The 24,140-nt window shown below is 44.5% G+C and overlaps 1 protein-coding gene across 1 annotated transcript; it reads left to right on the forward strand.

The window, feature by feature from the left end:
• The first annotated feature begins 19,823 nt into the window (after nt 1-19,823).
• LOC110501320 (high-affinity lysophosphatidic acid receptor-like) lies at nt 19,824-21,972 on the forward strand. The gene has a single exon (XM_021578797.3). The coding sequence runs from the start codon at nt 19,953-19,955 to the stop codon at nt 21,138-21,140; it is 1,188 nt and encodes a 395-aa protein (XP_021434472.2). The 5' UTR covers nt 19,824-19,952; the 3' UTR covers nt 21,141-21,972.
• The last annotated feature ends 2,168 nt before the right edge of the window (nt 21,973-24,140 follow it).

A 24,140-nucleotide genomic window follows, 5' to 3' on the forward strand; every position in this document is an offset into this window, starting at 1 on the left:
AACCGTAAAACTATACCTAACCCTAACGCCTAACCGTAACCCTTAACTCTAACCCTAATTGTAACCCTAACCCTAAACCTAACCCAGAGCCTAAAATAAATTTAAAAACACACTCACGCACACGCACACACGCGCGCACACACACACACACACACACACACACACACACACACACACACACACACACACACACACACACACACACACACAGCCTATTTAAAGTGGAACTGACAGCATTTAGCGACATCAAATCTGTTACGGTGCGTGAATGAGGACCCAAAAGCGAATTAACGTAAACAGAGCTTCTTTAATGACAAAACATAGGTAGGCTCAGATGGACCGGCAGATTCCGACAGGACAGGACAAGGTTGCAGCAAACATGACGATAGTCTGGTTCAGGCATGAATAACACAAACAAGAATCCGACAAAGACAGAAACAAAAACAGAGAGAGATATAGAGGACTAATCAGAGGGAAAAAGGGAACAGGTGGGAAAAGGGGTGACGAGGTAGTTAGGAGGAGACAAGGAACAGCTGGGGGAAAGAGGGGGAGAAAAGGTAACCTAATAACGACCAGCAGAGGGAGACAGGGTGAAGGGAAAGGACAGAAACAAGACACAACATGACAATACATGACAGTACCCCCCCCACTCACCGAGCGCCTCCTGGCGCACTCGAGGAGGAAACCTGGCGGCAACGGAGGAAATCCTCGATCAGCGCACGGTCCAGCACGTCCCGAGAGGGAACCCAACTCCTCTCCTCAGGACCGTACCCCTCCCAATCTACTAGGTACTGATGACCACGGCCCCGAGGACGCATGTCCAAAATCCTACGGACCCTGTAGATGGGTGCGCCCTCGACAAGGATGGGGGGGGGGGGGGGAAGACGAGCGGGGGCGCGAAGAACGGGCTTGATACAGGAGACATGGAAGACCGGGTGGACGCGACGAAGATATCGCGGAAGAAGAAGTCGAACTGCGACAGGATTAATGATCTGAGAAATACGGAACGGACCAATGAACCGCGGGGTCAACTTGCGAGAAGCGGTCTTAAGGGGAAGGTTCTGAGTGGAGAGCCAAACTCTCTGACCGCGACAATATCTAGGACTCTTAGTTCTACGCTTATTAGCAGCTCTCACAGTCTGCGCCCTATAACGGCAAAGTGCAGACCTGACCCTCTTCCAGGTGCGCTCGCAACGTTGGACAAAAGCCTGAGCGGAGGGGACGCTGGACTCGGCGAACTGAGATGAGAACAGCGGAGGCTGGTACCCGAGGCTACTCTGAAAAGGAGATAGCCCGGTCGCTGACGAAGGAAGCGAGTTGTGGGCGTATTCTGCCCAGGGGAGCTGTTCTGACCAAGACGCAGGGTTGCGAAAAGAAAGACTGCGTAAGATGCGACCAATAGTCTGATTGGCCCGTTCTGCTTGACCGTTAGACTGGGGGTGAAAGCCGGAAGAGAGACTGACGGAAGCCCCAATCAAACGGCAAAACTCCCTCCAAAATTGAGACGTGAATTGCGGACCTCTGTCCGAAACGACGTCTGACGGAAGGCCATGAATTCTGAAAACATTCTCGATGATGATTTGTGCCGTCTCTTTAGCAGAAGGAAGCTTAGCAAGGGGAATAAAATGAGCCGCCTTAGAGAACCTGTCGACAACCGTAAGAATAACAGTCTTCCCCGCTGACGAAGGCAGTCCGGTGACAAAATCTAAGGCGATGTGAGACCACGGTCGAGAGGGAATGGGAAGCGGCCTGAGACGGCCGGCAGGAGGGGAGTTACCGGACTTAGTCTGCGCGCAGACCGAACAAGCAGCCACGAAGCGACGCATGTCATGCTCCCGGGTGGGCCACCAAAAACGCTGGCGAATGGAAGCAAGCGTACCCCGAACGCCAGGGTGGCCGGCTAACTTGGCAGAGTGAGCCCACTGAAGAACGGCCAGACGAGTAGGAACGGGAACGAAAAGAAGGTTCCTAGGACAAGCGCGCGGCGACGGAGTTTGAGTGAGTGCTTGCTTTACCTGCCTCTCAATTCCCCAGACAGTCAACCCGACAACACGCCCCTCAGGGAGAATCCCCTCGGGGTCAGTGGAGGCTACTGAAGAACTGAAGAGACGAGATAAAGCATCAGGCTTGGTGTTCTTAGAGCCCGGACGATAAGAAATCACGAACTTGAAACGAGCGAAAAACAGCGCCCAGCGCGCCTGACGCGCATTAAGTCGTTTGGCAGAACGGATGTACTCAAGGTTCCTATGGTCAGTCCAAACGACAAAAGGAACGGTCGCCCCCTCCAACCACTGTCGCCATTCGCCTAGGGCTAAGCGGATGGCGAGCAGTTCGCGGTTTCCCACATCATAGTTACGTTCCGACGGCGACAGGCGATGAGAAAAATACGCGCAAGGGTGGACCTTGTCGTCAGAGAGGGAGCGCTGAGAAAGAATGGCTCCCACGCCCACCTCTGACGCGTCAACCTCGACAACGAACTGTCTAGTGACGTCAGGTGTAACAAGGATAGGTGCGGATGTAAAACGATTCTTGAGGAGATCAAAAGCTCCCTGGGCGGAAACGGACCACTTAAAGCACGTCTTGACAGAAGTAAGGGCTGTGAGAGGAGCTGCCACCTGACCGAAATTACGGATGAAACGACGATAGAAGTTCGCGAAGCCGAGAAAGCGCTGCAGCTCGACGCGTGACTTAGGGACGGGCCAATCAATGACAGCTTGGACCTTAGCGGGATCCATCTTAATGCCTTCAGCGGAAATAACAGAACCGAGAAAAGTGACGGAGGAGGCATGAAAAGAGCACTTCTCAGCCTTCACAAAAAGACAATTCTCTAAAAGGCGCTGGAGGACACGTCGAACGTGCTGAACATGAATCTGGAGTGACGGTGAAAAAATCAGGATATCGTCAAGGTAAACGAAAACAAAGATGTTCAGCATGTCTCTCAGGACATCATTGACTAATGCCTGAAAGACAGCTGGAGCGTTAGCGAGGCCGAAAGGAAGAACCCGGTATTCAAAGTGCCCTAACGGAGTGTTAAACGCCGTCTTCCACTCGTCCCCCTCCCTGATGCGCACGAGATGGTAAGCGTTACGAAGGTCCAACTTAGTGAAAAACCTGGCTCCCTGCAGGATCTCGAAGGCTGAAGACATAAGAGGAAGCGGATAACGATTCTTCACTGTTATGTCATTCAGCCCTCGATAATCTATGCAGGGGCGCAGGGACCCGTCCTTCTTCTTAACAAAAAAAAACCCCGCTCCGGCGGGAGAGGAGGAGGGGACTATGGTACCGGCGGCAAGAGCTACAGACAAATAATCTTCGAGAGCCTTACGTTCGGGAGCCGACAGAGAGTATAGTCTACCCCGGGGGGGAGTGGTTCCCGGAAGGAGATCAATACTACAATCATACGACCGGTGTGGAGGAAGAGAGGTGGCCCTGGACCGACTGAACACCGTGCGCAGATCGTGATATTCCTCCAGCACCCCTGTCAAATCACCAGGCTCCTCCTGTGAAGAAGAGACAGAGGAAACAGGAGGGATAGCAGACATTAAACATTTCACATGACAAGAGACGTTCCAGGAGAGGATAGAATTACTAGACCAATTAATGGAAGGATTATGACAAACTAGCCAGGGATGGCCCAAAACAACAGGTGTAAAAGGTGAACGAAAAATTAAAAAAGAAATGGTTTCGCTATGATTACCAGAAACAGTGAGGGTTAAAGGTAGCGTCTCACGCTGAATCCTGGGGAGAGGACTACCATCCAGGGCGAACAAGGCCGTGGACTCCCTTAACTGTCTGAGAGGAATGTCATGTTCCCGAGCCCAGGTCTCGTCCATAAAACAGCCCTCCGCCCCAGAGTCTATTAAGGCACTGCAGGAAGCTGACGAACCGGTCCAGCGTAGATGGACCGACAAGGTAGTGCAGGATCTTGAAGGAGAGACAGGAGTAGTAGCGCTCACCAGTAGCCCTCCGCTTACTGATGAGCTCTGGCTTTTACTGGACATGAAGTGACAAAATGACCAGCAGAACCGCAATAGAGACAGAGGCGGTTGGTGATTCTCCGTTCCCTCTCCTTAGTCGAGATGCGGATACCTCCCAGCTGCATAGGCTCAGCACCCGAGCCGGCAGAGGAAGATGGTAGTGATGCGGAGAGGGGGGCAACGGAGAACGCGAGCTCCTTTCCACGAGCTCGGTGACGAAGATCAACCCGTCGCTCAATGCGAATAGCGAGTTCAATCAAGGAATCCACGCTGGAAGGAACCTCCCGGGAGAGAATCTCATCCTTTACCTCTGCGCGGAGACCCTCCAGAAAACGAGCGAGCAAAGCCGGCTCGTTCCAGCCACTGGAGGCAGCAAGAGTGCGAAACTCAATAGAGTAGTCTGTTATGGATCGATTACCTTGACATAGGGAAGACAGGGCCCTGGAAGCCTCCTCCCCAAAAACAGATCGATCAAAAACCCGTATCATCTCCTCCTTAAAGTCCTGATACTGGTTAGTACACTCAGCCCTTGCCTCCCAGATTGCCGTGCCCCACTCACGAGCCCGTCCAGTAAGGAGAGATATGACGTAGGCGACACGAGCAGTGCTCCTGGAGTAAGTGTTGGGCTGGAGAGAAAACACAATATCACACTGGGTGAGGAACGAGCGGCATTCAGTGGGCTCCCCAGAGTAACACGGCGGGTTATTGATTCTGGGCTCCGGAGATTCGAAAGCCCTGGAAGTGGCCGGTGGATCGAGGCGGAGATGGTGAACCTGTTCTGTGAGGTTGGAGACTTGGGTGGCCAGGGTCTCAACGGCATGTCGAGCAGCAGACAATTCCTGCTCGTGTCTGCCTAGCATCGCTCCCTGGATCTCGACGGCTGAGTGGAGAGGATCCGAAGTCGCTGGGTCCATTCTTGGTCGGATTCTTCTGTTACGGTGCGTGAATGAGGACCCAAAAGCGAATTAACGTAAACAGAGCTTCTTTAATGACAAAACATAGGTAGGCTCAGATGGACCGGCAGATTCCGACAGGACAGGACAAGGTTGCAGCAAACATGACGATAGTCTGGTTCAGGCATGAATAACACAAACAAGAATCCGACAAAGACAGAAACAAAAACAGAGAGAGATATAGAGGACTAATCAGAGGGAAAAAGGGAACAGGTGGGAAAAGGGGTGACGAGGTAGTTAGGAGGAGACAAGGAACAGCTGGGGGAAAGAGGGGGAGAAAAGGTAACCTAATAACGACCAGCAGAGGGAGACAGGGTGAAGGGAAAGGACAGAAACAAGACACAACATGACAATACATGACAAAATCTTATTAAAATCTGTTCATATACAGTGCATTCGGAAAGTATTCAAACCCCTTGACTTTTTCAACATTTTGTTACATTACAGCCTTATTCTAAAATTGATTCAATTGTTTTTTTCCTCATCAATCTACACACAATAACCCATAATAACAAGCAAAAACTGTTTGTGCAAATGTATATAAAAAACAACGTAAATATAACATTTACATGAGTATTCAGACTCTTTATTCAGTACTTTGTTGAATCGCCTTTGGCAGTACTTACAGCCTCGAGTCTTCTTGGGTATGATGCTACAAGCTTGGCACACCTGTATTCGGGGAGTTTCTCCCGTTCTTCTCTGCAGATTCTCTCAAGCTCTGTCAGGTTGGACAAGGAACGTCGCAGCACAGCTATTTTCAGGTCTCTCCAACGATGTTAGATCGGATTGAAGTTCAGGCTCTGGTTGGGCCGCTCAAGGACATTCAGAGACGTGTCCCAAAACCTCTCCTGCGTTGTCTTGGCTGTGTGCTTAGGGTCGTTGTTAGTCGATGCTGCAGAAATGTTTTGGTACCCTTCCCCAGATCTGTGCCTCAACACAATCCTGTCTTGGAGCTCTACGGACAATTCCTTCCACGTCATGGCCTGGTTTTTGCTCTGACATGCATTGTTAACTGTGGGAACTTATATAGACAGGTGTGTGCCTTTCGAAATCATGTCAAATCAATTACATTTTTCACAGGTGGACTCCAATCAAGTTGTAGAAACATGTCAAGGATGATCAATGGAAACAGGATGCTCCTGAACTCAATTTAAAGTCTCATAGCAAAGGCTCTGAATACTTATGTAAATAAGTTATTTCTGTTTTTTATTTGTAATAAATTAGCTACAAATTTCACTTTGTCTTTATGGAATATTGTTTGTGAAAAAAAATATTGAATCTATTTTAGAATAAGGCTGCAATGTAACAAAATGTGGAAAAGTCAAGGGGTCTGAATACTTTCCGAATGCACTGTACACCCCCAGGAAGAATATGAGACTCAGATATGTTCATTTTCACATTTAACTTATTCAATTCTTAGAATGTTTGGGAATTACATATACTAAGGCATTTCTGAAAATTCTATAGCAATATAGAGTGGGAAAGCGGCTGTGCGTTTGGACAATTAATAGACACTGCAGGAAATAAAACCTATTATAAACTGGGTGGTTCGAGCTCTGAATGCTGATTGGCTGACAGCTGTGGTATTTCAGGTCGTATACTATGGGAATGAAAAAACATTTATTTTTACTGCTCTAATTAATTTGGTAGCCAGTTTATAATTGCAATATGGCACCTCATGGGTTTGTGGTATATGGGAAATATACCACGGCTAAGGGCTGTATCCAAACACTCGCGTTGAGTTGTGCATAAGAACAGTCTTTAGCCATGGTATTTTAGCCAGATATCACACATTTATTGCTTAAATAAACCATCTGTCCTGATAAACCCTCTTAAGCTTTTAAAGCTAGTTGGCTGTCAAAATTGCACTGATAAACGATGGGGAATGGCCTGCTCATCCTTCTGCAGCTTGCCTGCCAATGTATGCATTGTCCCAACCAACCACCCAAGCTAACTGGCTAAAGTTGGCTACATTGCTAGCTAGCTACTTCCAGACACAAATGAGAGAACTCCTCACTGACGATTGTACTCACCCTAGCAGAGCTGGTTAGGCTGTTTATATGTTACATAGAGCGTTAGTGACTAACTATCACTTTTTACGTTTACTGACACCGGTCATACAAGCATTTTGCTACACCCGCAATAACATCTGATAAATATGTGTATGTGGCCAATACAATTTGATTTAATTTCAGAAAGGGCCTTGCACATTTGTAAATGCATCAGTTATTCTGCGCTCTGGCACACTCAGACAAGAGTGCTCTGAAATCGGAGTAGATAGGTAGCCAGAGTGAATTTCTTTACCTGTGTAGTCACCAAAGAATGATACGAGAGGAAAAAGTCAGTCACTAACCCACTCCTCCAATGACATGATGTCCTCCCAGCAGGTAGCTAGCTAGCTATCTAGCTAACATTAGGCTCTGTGTTTTTAGCTTGCTACATACAGTGCCTTGCGAAAGTATTCGGCCCCCTTGAACTTTGCGACCTTTTGGCACATTTCAGGCTTCAAACATAAAGATATAAAACTGTATTTTTTTGTGAAGAATCAACAACAAGTGGGACACAATCATGAAGTGGAACGACATTTATTGGATATTTCAAACTTTTTTAACAAATCAAAAACTGAAAAATTGGGCGTGCAAAATTATTCAGCACCTTTACTTTCAGTGCAGCAAACTCTCTCCAGAAGTTCAGTGAGGATCTCTGAAGGATCCAATGTTGACCTAAATTACTAATGATGATAAATACAATCCACCTGTGTGTAATCAAGTCTCCGTATAAATGCACCTGCACTGTGATAGTCTCAGAGGTCCGTTAAAAGCGCAGAGAGCATCATGAAGAACAAGAAACACACCAGGCTGGTCCGAGATACTGTTGTGAAGAAGTTTAAAGCCGGATTTGGATACAAAAAGATTTCCCAAGCTTTAAACATCCCAAGGAGCACTGTGCAAGCGATAATATTGAAATGGAAGGAGTATCAGACCACTGCAAATCTACCAAGACCTGGCCGTCCCTCTAAACTTTCAGCTCATACAAGGAGAAGACTGATCAGAGATGCAGCCAAGAGGCCCATGATCCCTCTGGATGAACTGCAGAGATCTACAGCTGAGGTGGGAGACTCTGTCCATAGGACAACAATCAGTCGTATATTGCACAGATCTGGCCTTTATGGAAGAGTGGCAAGAAGAAAGCCATTTCTTAAAGATATCCATAAAAAGTGTTGTTTAAAGTTTGCCACAAGCCACCTGGGAGACACACCAAACATGTGGAAGAAGGTGCTCTGGTCAGATGAAACCAAAATTGAACTTTTTGGCAACAATGCAAAACGTTATGTTTGGCGTAAAAGCAACACAGCTCATCACCCTGAACACACCATGCCCACTGTCAAACATGGTGGTGGCAGCATCATGGTTGGGGCCTGCTTTTCTTCAGCAGGGACAGGGAAGATGGTTAAAATTGATGGGAAGATGGACGGAGCCAAATACAGGACCATTCTGGAAGAAAACCTGATGGAGCCTGCAAAAGACCTGAGACTGGGACGGAGATTTGTCTTCCAACAAGACAATGATCCAAAACATAAAGCAAAATCTACATTGGAATGGTTCAAAAATAAACATATCCAGGTGTTAGAATGGCCAAGTCAAAGTCCAGACCTGAATCCAATCGAGAATCTGTGGAAAGAACTGAAAACTGCTGTTCACAAATGCTCTCCATCCAACCTCACTGAGCTCGAGCTGTTTTACAAGGAGGAATGGGAAAACATGTCAGTCTCTCGATGTGCAAAACTGATAGAGACATACCCCAAGCGACTTACAGCTGTAATCGCAGCAAAAGGTGGCGCTACAAAGTATTAACTTAAGGGGGGCTGAATAATTTTGCACGCCCAATTTTTCAGTTTTTGAATTGTTAAAAAAGTTTGAAATATCCAATAAATGTCGTTCCACTTCATGATTGTGTCCCACTTGTTGTTGATTCTTCACAAAAAAATACAGTTTTATATCTTTATGTTTGAAGCCTGAAATGTGGCAAAATGTCGCAAAGTTCAAGGGGGCCGAATACTTTCGCAAGGCACTGTAAATAGATACACTAGCATATATTAGCCACATTATGACTGACTTGTGATCATTGAAATTGGTAGTTTGATTGTATTGACATAAGTTACGTTCGTCCATTTTTGTCATAAATATTGAGTCATTGAAACTGAAACAATGCATCCTGAATAGAGGCAGCAAACAATGTACCAGGCCAGCTGTTATTTACCACCTGGTACAATGTATTTTTAACTACCAAGAAATGTATTGGTGAATTATATTAATCATGCATTGAACTGCATCCATCTACTCTGCCAACAATGCCTTAGTGTACATCATGGAATGTTAAGTCAATTAGAACCTATTTTTAAAACCTCTTATAAAGTTGGGTTTGTAGCATAAACTGTGAATTTGATATTTTTGACTGATATTATGATTGTCTGTTTGTTTCATATCTGCAAAGTAGTTAAAAGGCTGTCAGTTCCACTTTAAGTACACAGCTACTCTCAATCATTGCAGGTCTGTCATCCCAGCAACCATATATTGACCTGATGAAGAAGAGGGCTGTTCTCTTTGTGTTGCCTGAATTGTAATCTGGATTGTCATTGGATAGAGTGCATTGAAGTGGCATAAGTACACCAAATAGTTTTCTGATATCTCATTGGATAGAGTTCATCGATGTGAGTAGCCTACACCAAACAGTGGATGGATAAAAACACAGCCAGATTATATATGTACACCATATTGATTGTATAGTTGATACTAAGATGCTCAGACAATCTGTTGTTGTAAGGAGTGCAGGCAGGGTAGCAGTATACAGCAAAGCCTAAAATGTATCATAGGAAACAGTGTGTTTTATTGAATCCAATTGATGTCGATGTAGGTATTAACAGGAGAAACATGAGTGAGTGCCAGACTAGGTGGCCAGGTCATCTTGAGCATGTAATAATGGCACCTGCTGCCATCAGTCAGTCAGTCAGTCAGTCAGTCTGTCATATCTGTGTGACATCCTCCTGGTCATACTCTGCCATTCCAGGCCCCGTGTTGAATACACTGGCACATATAAACTGCACATATAGTTAGAAACTTCTTCAGGATCGGTGGGTCCCCTGCGGGACAGTTGAGCTAATGTAGGCTAATGCGATTAGCATGTGGTTGTAAGTGTCATGACGTTGGCCTAGGGGTAGGTTTATGACAGTCATAAATACCTCTTCCCCCCTTTTTCCTCTCTCTACCCTACTGATGTTACATTTGCAAAACCCTTGGTTAACATAGAGATTCTGGGAACATCAGAAGGTGGGGGGAAATTAACTATATTCTTGTAATCCGACCAATTGAACATATGAATATGATGAATATGATGTCAGTTCGGTGGTCATCTGAGACATTCTCAATGATAAGATGACAAACTCTACAGTGGAAAGTCTACACAGAGTTATCGGATTCACATGGAATTGTTGTTCAATTTAAATGTTTGAATATGAAATTATTCGTGATGGGATGAAATGTGATTGTAGCTTCTAAAATGTGAGATTTGGGTTTTCATAAGATAGGGCTCTGCTCAATCAGTGGCCCGCCCCTGTGAAGGGACATGGGCTGTACAACTTTTCAAACATGCCCTCCTCTCCCTTCTTATATAAGCCCTTGACGACAATATAACCTCCTGTTCCGAGGACGACGGTCCGATGTCAGAATGGTTCAGATAATAACTACAGAACGAAGCCAACATCAGCATGAGCTTTGGTTGTGCATGGTATGAACTTTGAACCCTTATTCAATACCTCCTAGACGTTGAGTTAGCAACAGCAGATGCTGTTACGCACGCCTCTATGAAGAGGGAACGCAACACCCTGCTATAACTCAACTCTCCGTGAAGTGAAAGAGGTATGGAGGTATGGACTGTAGGCGTGAGTAAGGATGACAACAGGCAGAATGTGGTACCGTTTACAAGGACTTTATTCCTTTACACGGTAATATGGGGAAAAGGGACTGGACGGAACCAAAGCAAAGAAAGTAAAGAAAGTAAATCTCAAAGCCCCCTCTCCGATCTTACCTGCCTAACCAATACTTACCTAATTTAGCACCACCTGGTGCCCTAACCAAAATACAGGGGGTGGTCCGCCCAGGTCTTACCTATTGTGCCTAGACAATGAATATACTACGGGTATATGTATGCCTGCGGGTCTCTTGCCTAAGCACTCCCTAGGTGCCTTCCCCTTCCCCCCTGGGAACAAATGAAACAGGATAACAAATAATTGCTCAAACAAACTAAGAAACAAAGGACATCAAATAAGCTCTACCTGAGCAACAAACTCACAGAACATACCACTTCCCAGCAATGAACTCCCAGCAAAATCAACCTCCAGCAAAATCTACCCATCACAATCAAGCGCTCTGCAATGACCTCCCAGCAATGAACTCCCAGCAAAATCAACCTCCAGCAAAATCTACCCATCACAATCAATCGCTCTGCAATGACCTCCCAGCAATGAACCCCCAGCAAAATCAACCTCTCTCCTGAACAGAACACTGGCTTTTATATAGCTTCTGAAGGAATGGGTAATTGGAGACAGCTGTGTCTTGACGAGGGGGCGGGGTCAGCTCTCCAATTAGCCCTGGAGTCGACCAATCAGCTGCTTGAGGGATTTCAGGAAGCCATTTTCCTGAAATAAACACATGCAAATATACAAACTACAACACATAAACTGGGGAACGTAACAGATGCAAACGAGGGTTAGGAAGGAACAGACAGAGTATCCCGTCTATCACTCAACGACTTTACTACAACGTATCCAAATGACCACCAGAGACATTCTTCAAAAGGACTCGATTTGGCAACACGGCCTTCCATCTACCACCAACCTACCGAAGCGCAGCTCAGAGTAAATATTCATTGCATTTTCCTTTTCCAAATGGGCGGTAATTTAGAATGCATAAGATACTGTATTTACGATAGCACAGCTTTGCCCTTTGTTCCTCAGTCTTCCCGCTCTTTCACTCAAACCCAGCCCTTTTCTTTTGTGTAACCAGCTGTCATATCTGTTCCGCCCGCCAGGGACGTTTTCCTTTATGACGTAATTTGTAATTAAGTTATGATTTAATTATGTGTATGTGTAATTCTGTGTGATTAGTTAGGTATTTAGTAAATAAATAATTAAACCCTATTTTGTATTGCTGATTCAAATTGTTAGCTAGGGTTCGTGCAGATAAACCAAGAATGTACAACTTTCAGATGAGGCTGAATTAAGATGACGATTAATATTGACTGCTATTGATGTAAAAGAGAGTTTATTCGGAAGATAACATTCGGAAGATAACATTCGGAAGATAACAGCTCTATAAATATTATTTTGTGGTGCCCGACTCTCTAGTTAATTACATTTACATGATTAGCTCAATCAGGTAATATTAATTACGGATAAATAATTTTATAGAATAGCATGTCATATCACTTAATCCAGCATAGCCAAAGACACAACATAAGTAACAAGAACATTTCCCAGGACATAGACATATCTGATATTGGCAGAAAGCTTAAATTATTGTTAAACTAGCTGCGCTGTCCAATTTACAGTAGCTATTACAGTGAAATAATACCATGCTATTCTTTGAGGAGAGTGCACAGTTTTGAACATGAGAATTATTAATAAACAAATTAGGCACATTTGGGAAGTCTTGATACAACATTTTGAACAGAAATGCATTGAATCAGTCTAAAACTTTGCACATACCCTGCTGCCATCTAGGGCTGGATAAATACATGATGGACTTTCTCTTGCATTTCAAAGATGATGGTACAAAATACATAAAATTAAACAGTTGTTTTTTTCTTTGGATTATCTTTTACCAGATCTAACGTGTTATATTATCCTACATTCCTTTTACATGTCCACAAAGTGTTTCCTTTCAAATGGTACCAAGAATATTAATATCCTTGCTTCAGGGTCTGATCTACAGGCAGTTAGATTTGGGTATGTCATTTTAGGCAAAAATTGAAGAAGGGTCTGATCCTTAGAAGGCAGGATGGAAGGAAAGAAAGAAAGAAAGAAAAGAGAGGAAGGAAGAAGTACATGTATGCAATTCCTTAAGGAAAATGTGAAATTTCCACGTTTTGTAAAATGGAAAACGTTTCATGCCTGTGTATCCATGTATGCTGATGAATCAACCCTGTACGCATCAGCAACCCCAGCTCATGAAGTCACTGAAACCCTTAGCAAAGAGTTGCAGTCTGTATTGGAATGGGTAGTAAAAAATTGGTCCTGATCATCTCTAAAACTACGAGCATTGTATTCGGTACAAATCATTGCCTAACTTGGGCTCCCGAGGGGTGCAGCGTTCTAAGGCACTGCATCTCAATGCTAGAGGTATCACTACAGACCCTGGTTCGATTCCAGGCTGTATCACACCCGGCCGTTATTGAGAGTCCCATAGGGCAGCGCACAATTGGCCCAGCGTCGTTTAGGGTTTGGCTGGGGGTAGGCCGTCATTGTAAATAAGAATTTGTTCTGAACTGACTTGCCTAGTTAAATAAAGGTTAAATAAAAAATTGTAAAAGTCCTAGAAATCAGCTGAATATGGTAATGAATGGTGTGGCTGTTGAACAACTTGAGGAGACTAAATTACTTGGTGTTACCTTAGATTGGGGTGGCAGGTAGCGTAGTGGTTAGAGCGTTGGGCCAGAGTTCGCACTGTTAGGTGATCTAAACTGGGATATGCTTAACACCCCGGCTGTCCTGCAATCTAAGCTAGAGGCCCTCAATCTCACACAAATTATCAAGGAACCTACCAGGTACAACTCTTAAATCCATAAACATGGGCACCCTCATAGATATCATCTTTTCCAACTTGCCCTCTAAATACACCTCTGCTGTCTTAAACAAGGATCTTAATGATCATTGCCTCATTACCTGCGTCCGTAAGGGGTCCGCGGTAAAACGACCACCCCTCATCGCTGTGAAACGCTTCCTAAAACATTTCAGCGAGCAGGCCTTTCTAATCAACCTGGCCCGGGTTTCCTGGAAGGATATTGACCTCATCCCGTCAGTACAGGATGCCTGGTTATTTTTTTAAAGTGCTTTCCTCACCATCTTAAATAAGCATGCCCCATTCAATAAATGTAGAACTAAGAAAAGGTATAGCCCTTGGTTCACTTCAGACTTGACTGCCCTTGACCACTACAAAAACATAATGTGGCGTACTGCATTAGCATCGAATAGCCCCCGCGATATGCAACTTTTCAGGAAGTTAGGAACCAATATGCACAGTCAGTTAGGAAAGCAAAGGCTAGCTTTTTCAAACAGAAATGTGCATCCTGTAGCACAAATTCCAAAACGTTTTGGGACACTGTAAAGTCCATGGAGCATGCAAGCAAAACTAAATGCATGCTCTTCTACCGATCGCTGCCCACACCTACCCACCCGTCCAGCATCACTACTCTGGCCGGTTCTGACTTAGAATATGTGGACAACTACAAATACCTAGGTGTCTGGTTAGACTGTAAACTCTCCTTCCAGACTCACATTAAGCATCTCCAATTCCAAAAATAAATCTAGAATCGGCTTCCTATTTTGCAACAAAACTCACATGTGCAATTGCATGTTGTCAGGTGTAGTTTCATGGTATCACATGTTGAAATTCTGCATGCCCATGTTGTCACATTTACAGTATTTCACATGAGATCCTGTTTTCACATGTGTAGTGTCATGTTAACACATGTTGCTTTTACATGTTGTTACATGTTATCACATTAACTTCACATAAGATCACATGCGATTACATGAAATTCGTGTGGTTTTTTTGTAAGGGTATTTCAGAGCTGGACGTCCTTGTTTCATTAGGTCACTTTCCACTTGTGATGATTTAGATGATAACTTTAAGAGCAAATTAAGGGCAACCATTGATGCCTTAGCACCAGTAAAGGCCACACCCTTGGATGAGTGAGGAAACTAATAAATGAAAGACAAATTGCAAATAGGCAGACTGGAAGTGGAGAAATTCAAAGTTGCATGTCCATTATGATATTTTGAGAGAGCAACTTGGCGTATATAACAAGGCAATTAGAAATGCCAGAAATGCTCATTTTTGTAACTTGATCACTAAATGCCAAAATCATTTCAGAGTGCTCTTCTTAACCATTGATGGCCTGACAAATCCTACCCCCGCAAACCTATGTGAACTTTTCTCCACATCGAAATGTGATGAGTTTGCTGCATATTTTAGAAACAAGATAACAAACATTAGGCTGGGTTTCAGTCAAGCAAGACCTGATAAGAAGTTTGATGATATGTGCCCTAGCCTACCAAGCAAAAGTCGTAGGTAGGAAAGTGGTATCACAACTTAAGCTTTCTACCTGCCTTCTCGATCATATCCTCCCCACCTTCAAAAAAGTGTTTAATTGCCTATCTGAAGAAGTGCAAGCTACTGTTAATCACGCCCTGTTCACAGAAATTTTCGTCACTGCACTAAAAACTGCAATGGTGAAACCCCTTCTCAAGAAAAGTAATCTAGAACCTTCAGCTCTTGACAATTGTTGTTGAATCTCCAACCTTACATTTTTAAGCAAAATTCAGGAGAAATTGGTTTTCTAACAGCTCAATAATTTTTTAAGTGCCAACTGTATTTAAAAAATAAAATCCAATCTGCTTTCTGGGCCCACCACAGCACAGCACAGACAGCCTTAGTTAAAGTGGTAAATGATTTTAGAGCCAACACAGATGCCAGACAGCTCGTTAGGTTGCTATGCAGCTATTTTCAGGTCTCTCCAGAGATGTTCGATCGGATTCAAGTCCGGGCTCTGACTGGGCCACTCAAGGACATTCAGAGACTTGTCCCGAAGTCACTCCTGCGTTGTCTTGGCTGTGTGCATAGGGTCATTGTCCTGTTGGAAGGTGAACCTTCGCCCCAGTCTGAAGTCCTGAGTGATCTGGAGCAGGTTTTCATCAAGGATCTCTTTCTATTTGCTCCTTTCATCTTTCCCTCGATCCTGACTAGTCTCCCAGTTCACGCCACTGAAAAACATCCTCACAGCATGATGCTGCCAAACCATGCTTCACCGTAGGGATGGTATTGGCCAAGTGATGAGCGGTGCCTGGTTTGCTCCAGATGTGACGCTTGGCATTCAGGCCATAGAGTTCAGTATTGCTTTCATCAGACCAGAGAATCTTGTTTCTCATGGTCTGAGAGTCCTTTAGGTGCCTTTTTGACAAACTCCAAGCGAGCTGTCATGTGCCTTTTACTGACGAGTTTCTTCTGTCTGGCCACTCTACCATAAAGGCCTGATTGGTGGAGTGTGGCAGAGAAGGTTGTCCTTCTGGAAGGTTCTCCCATCTCAACAGAGGAACACTGGAGCTCTGTCAGAGTCACCATCAGGTTCTTGGTCACCTCCCTGACCAAGGCCCTTCTCCCCTGATCGCTCAGTTTGGCTGGGCGGCCAGCTCTAGGAAGAGTCTTGGTGGTTTCAAACTTCTTCCATTTAATAATTATGGAGACAACTGTGTTCTTGGGGACCTTCAATGCTGCAGAAATGTTGTGGTACTCTTCCCCAGATCTGTGCCTTGACACTATCCTGTCTCGGAACTCTACAGGCAATTCCTTCGACCTCATGGCTTGGTTTTTGCTCTGACATGCACTGTCAACTGTGGGACCTTATATAGACAAGTGTGTGCCTTCCCAAACCATGTACAATCAATTGAATTTACCACAGGTGGACTCCAATCAAGTTGTAGAAACATCTCAAGGATGATCAATGGAAACAGGATGAACATGAGCTCATTTTCGAGACTCATAGCAAAGGGTCTGAATTCTTATGTAAATAAGGTATTTCTGTTAATTATTTGTAATAAATTTAAAAAAAATTCTAAAACCTTTTATCGCTTTGTCATAATGGGGTATTGTGTGTAGATTGATAAGGAGAATGTTTTATTTAATCAATTTTTGAATATGCAACATAACAAAATGTTGAAAAAGTGAAGGAGTCTGAATACTTTCCGAATGCACAGTATCTCAGAGAAAATAAATAGATGTATCACATGTGGCTTTCCACAAGGTTCAATCTGGGTCCTGTACATGGCAGCATTATCAGAAAGCACAGTATAGATTTTCGCTGCTACACAGACTATACACGACTTTACATTTCTGTGTCACCAGAGGATTTTAGCTCCACAGATAAATTATTAGACTGTAGTAGTGATTTAAGTAGTTGGATGGCTCACAACTTCCTCCAGCTAAATCAAGACAAGAGAAAATGTGGCCGCACATAATAATTCACGGGCAATAAAGATAAAACACCAGGTAAAAAACCTAGGTGTCATTTTACATTGACTACTGTAATGCTCTCCTGTCTGGTCTAACCAAAAAAAGCCATTGGTCAACTGCAAAACATACATAATTCTGCAGCACAGATACTGACCAAGACCAGATGGAGAGCACACATTACACTGGCTTTAAGGCCTCTGCACTGACTGTCTGAGTTTTACAATTCATTTAAATATAATTGTATTGGTTTTTAAATCAATCCATGATTGGGCACCCCAATACATGTCAGACATGCTTTTAAGTTATGTACCCAGTAGGTCCCTCAGGTCCTCTGGCACTGGCCTTTTAACTATCCCAAAGCCTAGGACCAAGAGGCATGGAGAGGCATAGCCTGCCAGAGAACCTGAGCAGGGCTGAAACTGTGAAAATGTTTAAAAGAGAACTTAAAACACACCTTTGCTTTTCCTTAGGGTGCTTTTTAGTCGTTCAGTTTTTGTTATTCTTTAGTTTTTTTTAATCCTGTTAGGTTTGTTGTGTAGTAAATATTTGAGTTTTCATTTGAATTGTTTTTATATATATTTTTCCCTTGTAAAGCACATTGTGTTGCATTCCATGTCTGAAATTTGCTGTATAAATAAAGCTTGATTTGATTTGGTCTCTTCAAGACTTATTCATTGTACACTTGTTAAATCTAATACATTTAGCACTCTATATCATTTTTGCTCTCTACAGTATGTAATTGTATCTGTTCAAGCTGTTCGGATTGTTGATTGCTGTAACACGGGGCACCATTGAAAAAGAGACCCTGGTCTTAATTGGGATTCCCTGTATAAATAAAGGTTAAACACAAATATCTAAAGTACCACCTTTTCATCTCGGAACAGATTCAGTGCTCTTGAGGCGTGTAATCAACTGTGAGAATGCACTGCCGTCTCTCTCTCCGTCTTTCCTTCTGTCTTTCATCTCTCTGTTACATTGCCATATTTATTCTCTCCATCAGGCCACGTGCGGGCCTTTAGCAGTGGGTGGATTTCATCCAACAAGAGATGGAGGGACGGTGAAATGGGGGAGGGCAGCCTGGTAGCAGCAAAGCTCTGTTTCTTCAGAACGGGCTCTACTCATTCCTGTCACATGTATTTATACCAGAGAGTCATTTCACTCCGGCACTGGAGGAAATAGACTAGTAAGTAAGTGTTGAAGGGATAGTTTGATATTTGGATTGTTCCACAAATAAGGTGCAAGAAAACTAAAAGCTGTTTTACCTACCTCAGTGGAGACCAAAGGGATTTTCAGAGTTAGACATCTCTGAGACCGAGTGTGTATGTGGGTCCCAACAGCCCCTCTCAAACACAGACATATATATATACAATATATACAATATAATGTCACAGACATTTTCAGGTAGCAGAAGGGATGGGGGGGGGTCCTTGTTGCTGTGGAACTGATGACATGTTTGCCTCAGTAACAATCACTTACACTTTTGATGCAAGGTCTTGTATGAGAATCTACAGCCATTTTCCAAGGGATAGTTCACATAGAAGTTTCCTTTTGTAAAACTTGAGGCAGTGATATGTTCACAAACGCACATGCACGCACGCACACGCACACACGCACGCACGCACGCACACACACACACACACACACACACAATGTGATCTCCATATTAATTGGTTGATGAGAGCCATAATGTTGACACAGTGATCCTGTCTTCCAGGTTGTCACCTTCCTGTCTGAGAGCTGCGTAGCTGTTGAGAAGGGCTCCGTGGAACAGGATACAGGGAAAGGAACAACTTGGTGCATCATGATGGAGTGCTGAAAACCAGAGTATTCCCCAACCCGGTGCTCCACACCACCCCCAGAGCGAGAGAAAGGGTTGAAACCATAGCAACAGTCGTGTCCTGTGAGTGAGCTCTTTTGAGGATGCCACACTTTCATCTGGATTACATTCTGTAGTGGAGCTGCACCAGCAGATTAGATTTTGTTGCATTGTGTGGAAACAGGATGAACATGAGCTCACAGACTTTAGCTGAGTCTCTGTGACAAGCTGATGAGCCATACCCTTGCTCCTAGCCCATCACTAGCTTCATTCCTGATTGTGTGGGATTCCCCAATATAGAAAACAACAACTCTGATAATGCTACAAATATGGACTTAAGTTATAAAATAAAATAAAAATGTATTTGTCACATGTTTCATAGACAACAGGTGTAGACTAACAGTGAAATGCTTACGATTCATTTCCAATAATCCAGATAAGATAAAAAAGGTAATAAAAATAGTGACTTGAGGAATAAATACAGAGTGAATAACAAATAAAAATAAAGAGTAAAAATGACATAGTTATATATAGGGAGTACCGAGTTGATGTGCAGGGGTACAAGGTGTATGTCCACAGCCCATAGCACTACTATTAATTCACATTGGACAAGACCATAGCGAACGTCGGCTGTGCGCAGTAGATCACCGGCTGGGTGTCGATGAACAGTGGCTATTCAACAAGTCGGTGTAGTCTGTTTTGTTCTTAAGGAACTATATTGCACTCAAATGATTCTGGTATGCAGGATTTGTTCCTACGTGTTTCTTACGTGTTTCATTTTGCTCCTGTTTCAGACCTTGCCATGAATGAGGAGACCAGGACTTGTGACTTACCGAGGAAGCTGACAACAACACAATCTCAGACGAAAGAACAATGATGCATATCCAGGGCCGGACTGACTGGTAGACTGGTCACCATTGCCATGGAGTTTTGCAACCGCAGCCTGCTGGCTAGGTGTGCCCCCCTGATGGAGCCGGATGAGGAGGAAGGGGTGGTGATTTCACCCCCGCCTTCGCCGCCAGGGGTTGGGGCTACTAGTCCCTTCATGCCTGTCACCCTGCGTGTGATGCTGGCCGCCATCATGATCTTCATGATCACCATTGGTTTCCTGGGAAACGCTATCGTTTGTCTGATCGTCTACCAGAAGCCCGCCATGCGTTCCGCCATCAACCTGCTCCTCGCCACATTGGCGTTCTCTGACATCATGCTCTCGCTGCTCTGCATGCCCTTCACTGCCGTTACCATGGTTACGGCCGACTGGCACTTCGGGGGAGGATTCTGCCGTGCTTCCGTTATGCTCTACTGGCTCTTCGTCCTGGAAGGCGTGTACATCCTCCTCATCATCAGTGTAGACCGCTTCCTAATCATCGTTCAGAGGCAGGATAAGCTGACACCGCACCGCGCCAAGCTGCTCATTGTCGCTTCCTGGGCGCTGTCCCTCTGCGTGGCGCTCCCGTCTGTGATCGGCTGGCGTGCGGGCACGGCGGGTGTGACGGGCATTGGGGAGGCCTGGGCGCCACAGTGCGTGCTGGGCTACAGTGAGTCGCTGTCCGACCGCAGCTACACGGTGCTGCTGGTGGTGGCTGTGTTCTTTGTGCCGTTCGGCATCATGCTCTACTCCTACCTGTGCATCCTCAACACGGTGCGCCGCAACGCCCTACGCATCCACAACCACACCTACGACCAGGCCAGCCTTCCGGCCCTCAACCAGGTCAGCAAGCTGGGTCTTACTGGTCTGCAACGGCCCCCCCAGGTCAATGTGGACATGAGCTTCAAGACCCGTGCCTTCACCACCATCCTCATCCTCTATATCGGCTTCTCTGTGTGCTGGCTACCCCACACCGTTGTCAGTCTGCTGGCCGTGTTCAGCCAAAGGTTCTACTTCAGCCCGGCTTTTTACCCGGTCAGTGTGGGGGCACTTTGGCTCAGCTACCTGAAGACGGTGTTTAACCCCGTCATCTACTGCTGGAGGATCAGGAAGTTCCGGGAGGCGTGTCTGGAATTTATGCCCAAGAGCTGCAGGCTGTGTCCCAGGTTGCCGGGCCGGAGCCGCAGGAGGGTGAGGCCCAGTAACATCTACGTGTGCAGCGAGATCCAGTCGGCTGTGTGAGGAATTAACACTCCCTCTGAGAACACTTTCTGGTAACAGTGTAAAGCAGTGTTCACCAACCCTGGTCTTGAAGAGCAAAAGGGTGCTCCACTGGTGTAAAGGACCTACTATACCTGCTCTATGATTTGTTAAGACATCAGCATGTCAGCAGCATAGACAGTTTGCTGCTGAAACATTCCTGTCTTCTGATTTTTTGGGGGGCATCTGAGTAAGAGCAATCAGCAGAGTACATTCTTGTGTTTTGTCTAAAGTGCTGTGGACACTGGACAGCCGTGAACAGAAGAACCCTCTCTCTTTTCATCCCTTCTCCGAAAAAGACATGAAGAGAGTACAAATGATGCACAACCAGGAACAGAGTTTTCTATTGAACCATTTTCCAGGTTTTTAATTGGCTGAGTACTGTTGGTGATCGTTTACCCAGATGGCTCTTTTATATGTCTGATACTGAAAGTAAATGAAAAGGTTGCATAAAACTTGCAATGAAATGTTGATCAATATAAAAACGGTTGTTTCAGTGAATTAATAATTGATTTAATGAGTTAACTAACAAACCGATTAACATGTGTGTTGACATCAACTATGCAGATGAAGCATATAGACTGAGTATAAATGAAAGATAACAAATCATGGAAACACAGTTATAACTGTTGTTTGTTGTGTACATACACTGTGATAGCATTGTACCTTCCTAATACTGGAACAAAAATATTGTATGTTGGGCATGCTGGTTGACAAAGGTTGAACCTGTTGTCGAACACAGACCACGTTAAGCAGTCCCCTGCCTCTGCAATGTCAATGGTTGTGTTGCTGGGATACTAAAGACCTCTACTGATTGTAGGTTGTGGAGTGTATTTATGTGTGTGAAACCCATATCTGACCCATATCTTCCACAGCAGAACACAGTCTGTGCTGTATGTAATTAATCTCCATCTGTACAGTAGATAAAACTATTTACTGAGAGTAGTTCCAATCTAGGGCATGCCATGTCAACTCATACACTTTGCGTAAAGTGTGATTATCTCAATTATGCTGCCTTAGTTGAAAGAAAAAACACAGATGACGCGAGACAGAGCACGAGGTACAAGCCTCACAAACAGACGTCTGCAAAATACAAGCCGATGTCGTAACGTTGGTATCATTAATGTGGCGACTGCTGTTTATCGAATAATTATGTGTTCATAATTACGTGATTCAATTCATCAGGCAACCACTAACTCAGTAACCTGGGGAACCTTTGGAAAAGTTTGTTTAATGAGTTACCATTTCCCAAATTAACTCAAAGAATATCAGAATATCGATTTCATATCAGTCGATAATTAATTAATTTCCTAATCCGTCTCATCCCGAACGTTGCATAATTTGTAAATCTGCACAAACCCGGGTCTCACTAAATAATTCCATACCACTCCAATTGAGTTGATTATTTATTTACTAACAATTTAAATTATAATATAAGATACACATCCACACGATGTCAGTGTCCTTTCTCTTAGTGGTCTGTTCCCTTGCACTCGTTTTGTGAGAGTGGACTTCTGAGGCTAATCAGCTGTCTCAACACTCCCAGCTTGGGTAGGAGGGCCGTGTAGACAACCAATGATTTGAAGAGAATAACTGGCTGGTTCTTCTTGAATTCCCCGTCTTATATACAGTAATCAACCGTAGCCTTGATTGTTAAGAGGTTCCTTTGTCCTCTTTCTAGTGTTGCGTTTGGAGTCGCGACTATCTTAGATCACGCTGCAGCTGTGGTCCGTTTTAGTCTAATATGTAAATTCTTAACTCATGTTTTACAACCCCGGGTCACAAAGGGGTGTTTCTGTCTTTATGGCAAGTTTTTGGGGGTGTATCTAGTTACGAGGCAAGGTGTCACAATGTACTATGATCTCGTTAGACAACTGAAATCATAGTTCATTGTTACAAAAACATTCTCTTTGATCTGGATATTTCCTACACAACGCACAGTATGTAAACATCATGTACATATTATGAAAGCTCTTCAAGTTACAACGTTTTTTGTTATAACGTCATTTAACTTTTAATAACGTAACAAAAATGACATTCATTTTCATATTCCATCTATCATTGTTACCACCATTTTGTCTGACGAAATATAATGTCCCAAAGTCAATTTATTGCATGTTACCGTTCTGAGGTAGATTCTCCATAGGCCCACCATACATTCCATTCCTCCACACTGAGAGGACAAGGGATTTGTCTGCTGCCTTGAGATTTACAATGGGCGTGAGGTGTCACAACCCCCCTCCCATTAATCCCTCTATACCTCTTCCCCTCTACGGGAGTGAGAGATGTCTCTGTAGGACTGTGATCCACAGTAACCTGACACGAACAGGCCAGTCACGACAGAGTACTTTCTCCTTGTCAAGTAACGGAGAGATAATTACATGTTTCTCTCTCGAAAACCCTGACCAGTCGACGGATAGTGAAATCTCAGAAATTGAACCTGACAAGTGAAGAGGAAGAACCTGCGCAAACAGGTGAGGTGTAGGCTTACGGCTTCACCCTAATGACCAGGAAAATGCCCGAGATGACTCTGGCCCAGTGGGAGTACAATTTGTGGAGAAAGTGGATCCATGTCTTTTGGCTGATCCGTTTGTGGTATAAGGTTGGATGAAGAAGGAATTGGGTTCTGTCAGTTCGGGCAAAGTATTCCGATTTTCAGATGGTTGATTTTGTGGGGGAGGGAGAGGGCGCTGGCGTTTCACAACTCAGGACGAAAGCTGTGTCCTGCTTTCCTGAGCAGAGTGCCACTGAAAGGAGTGATACCTGGGGTGGCTTTGAGTGTTGAGGTGGATTGACTGAAGTTGAGGATCACCTGTGTCTGTGATGCACGACGTTTGGTGCGACACATACTGTACCTGGTGGCGAGTGTGAGACTGAACAAACCCTGTCTGTCCTTCTGAGTTTTGATGCAGACTGTTTGCCGGATAAAGTCATGAGAGCTTTTGTTTCGAACCCACTATGGTGTTTCAGGTGCCAAGTTTA

This window comes from Oncorhynchus mykiss, chromosome 22 (genome assembly GCF_057628025.1).
Source record: "Oncorhynchus mykiss isolate SJ-2025 chromosome 22, ASM5762802v1, whole genome shotgun sequence".
NCBI classification, from domain to species: Eukaryota; Metazoa; Chordata; class Actinopteri; order Salmoniformes; family Salmonidae; genus Oncorhynchus; species Oncorhynchus mykiss.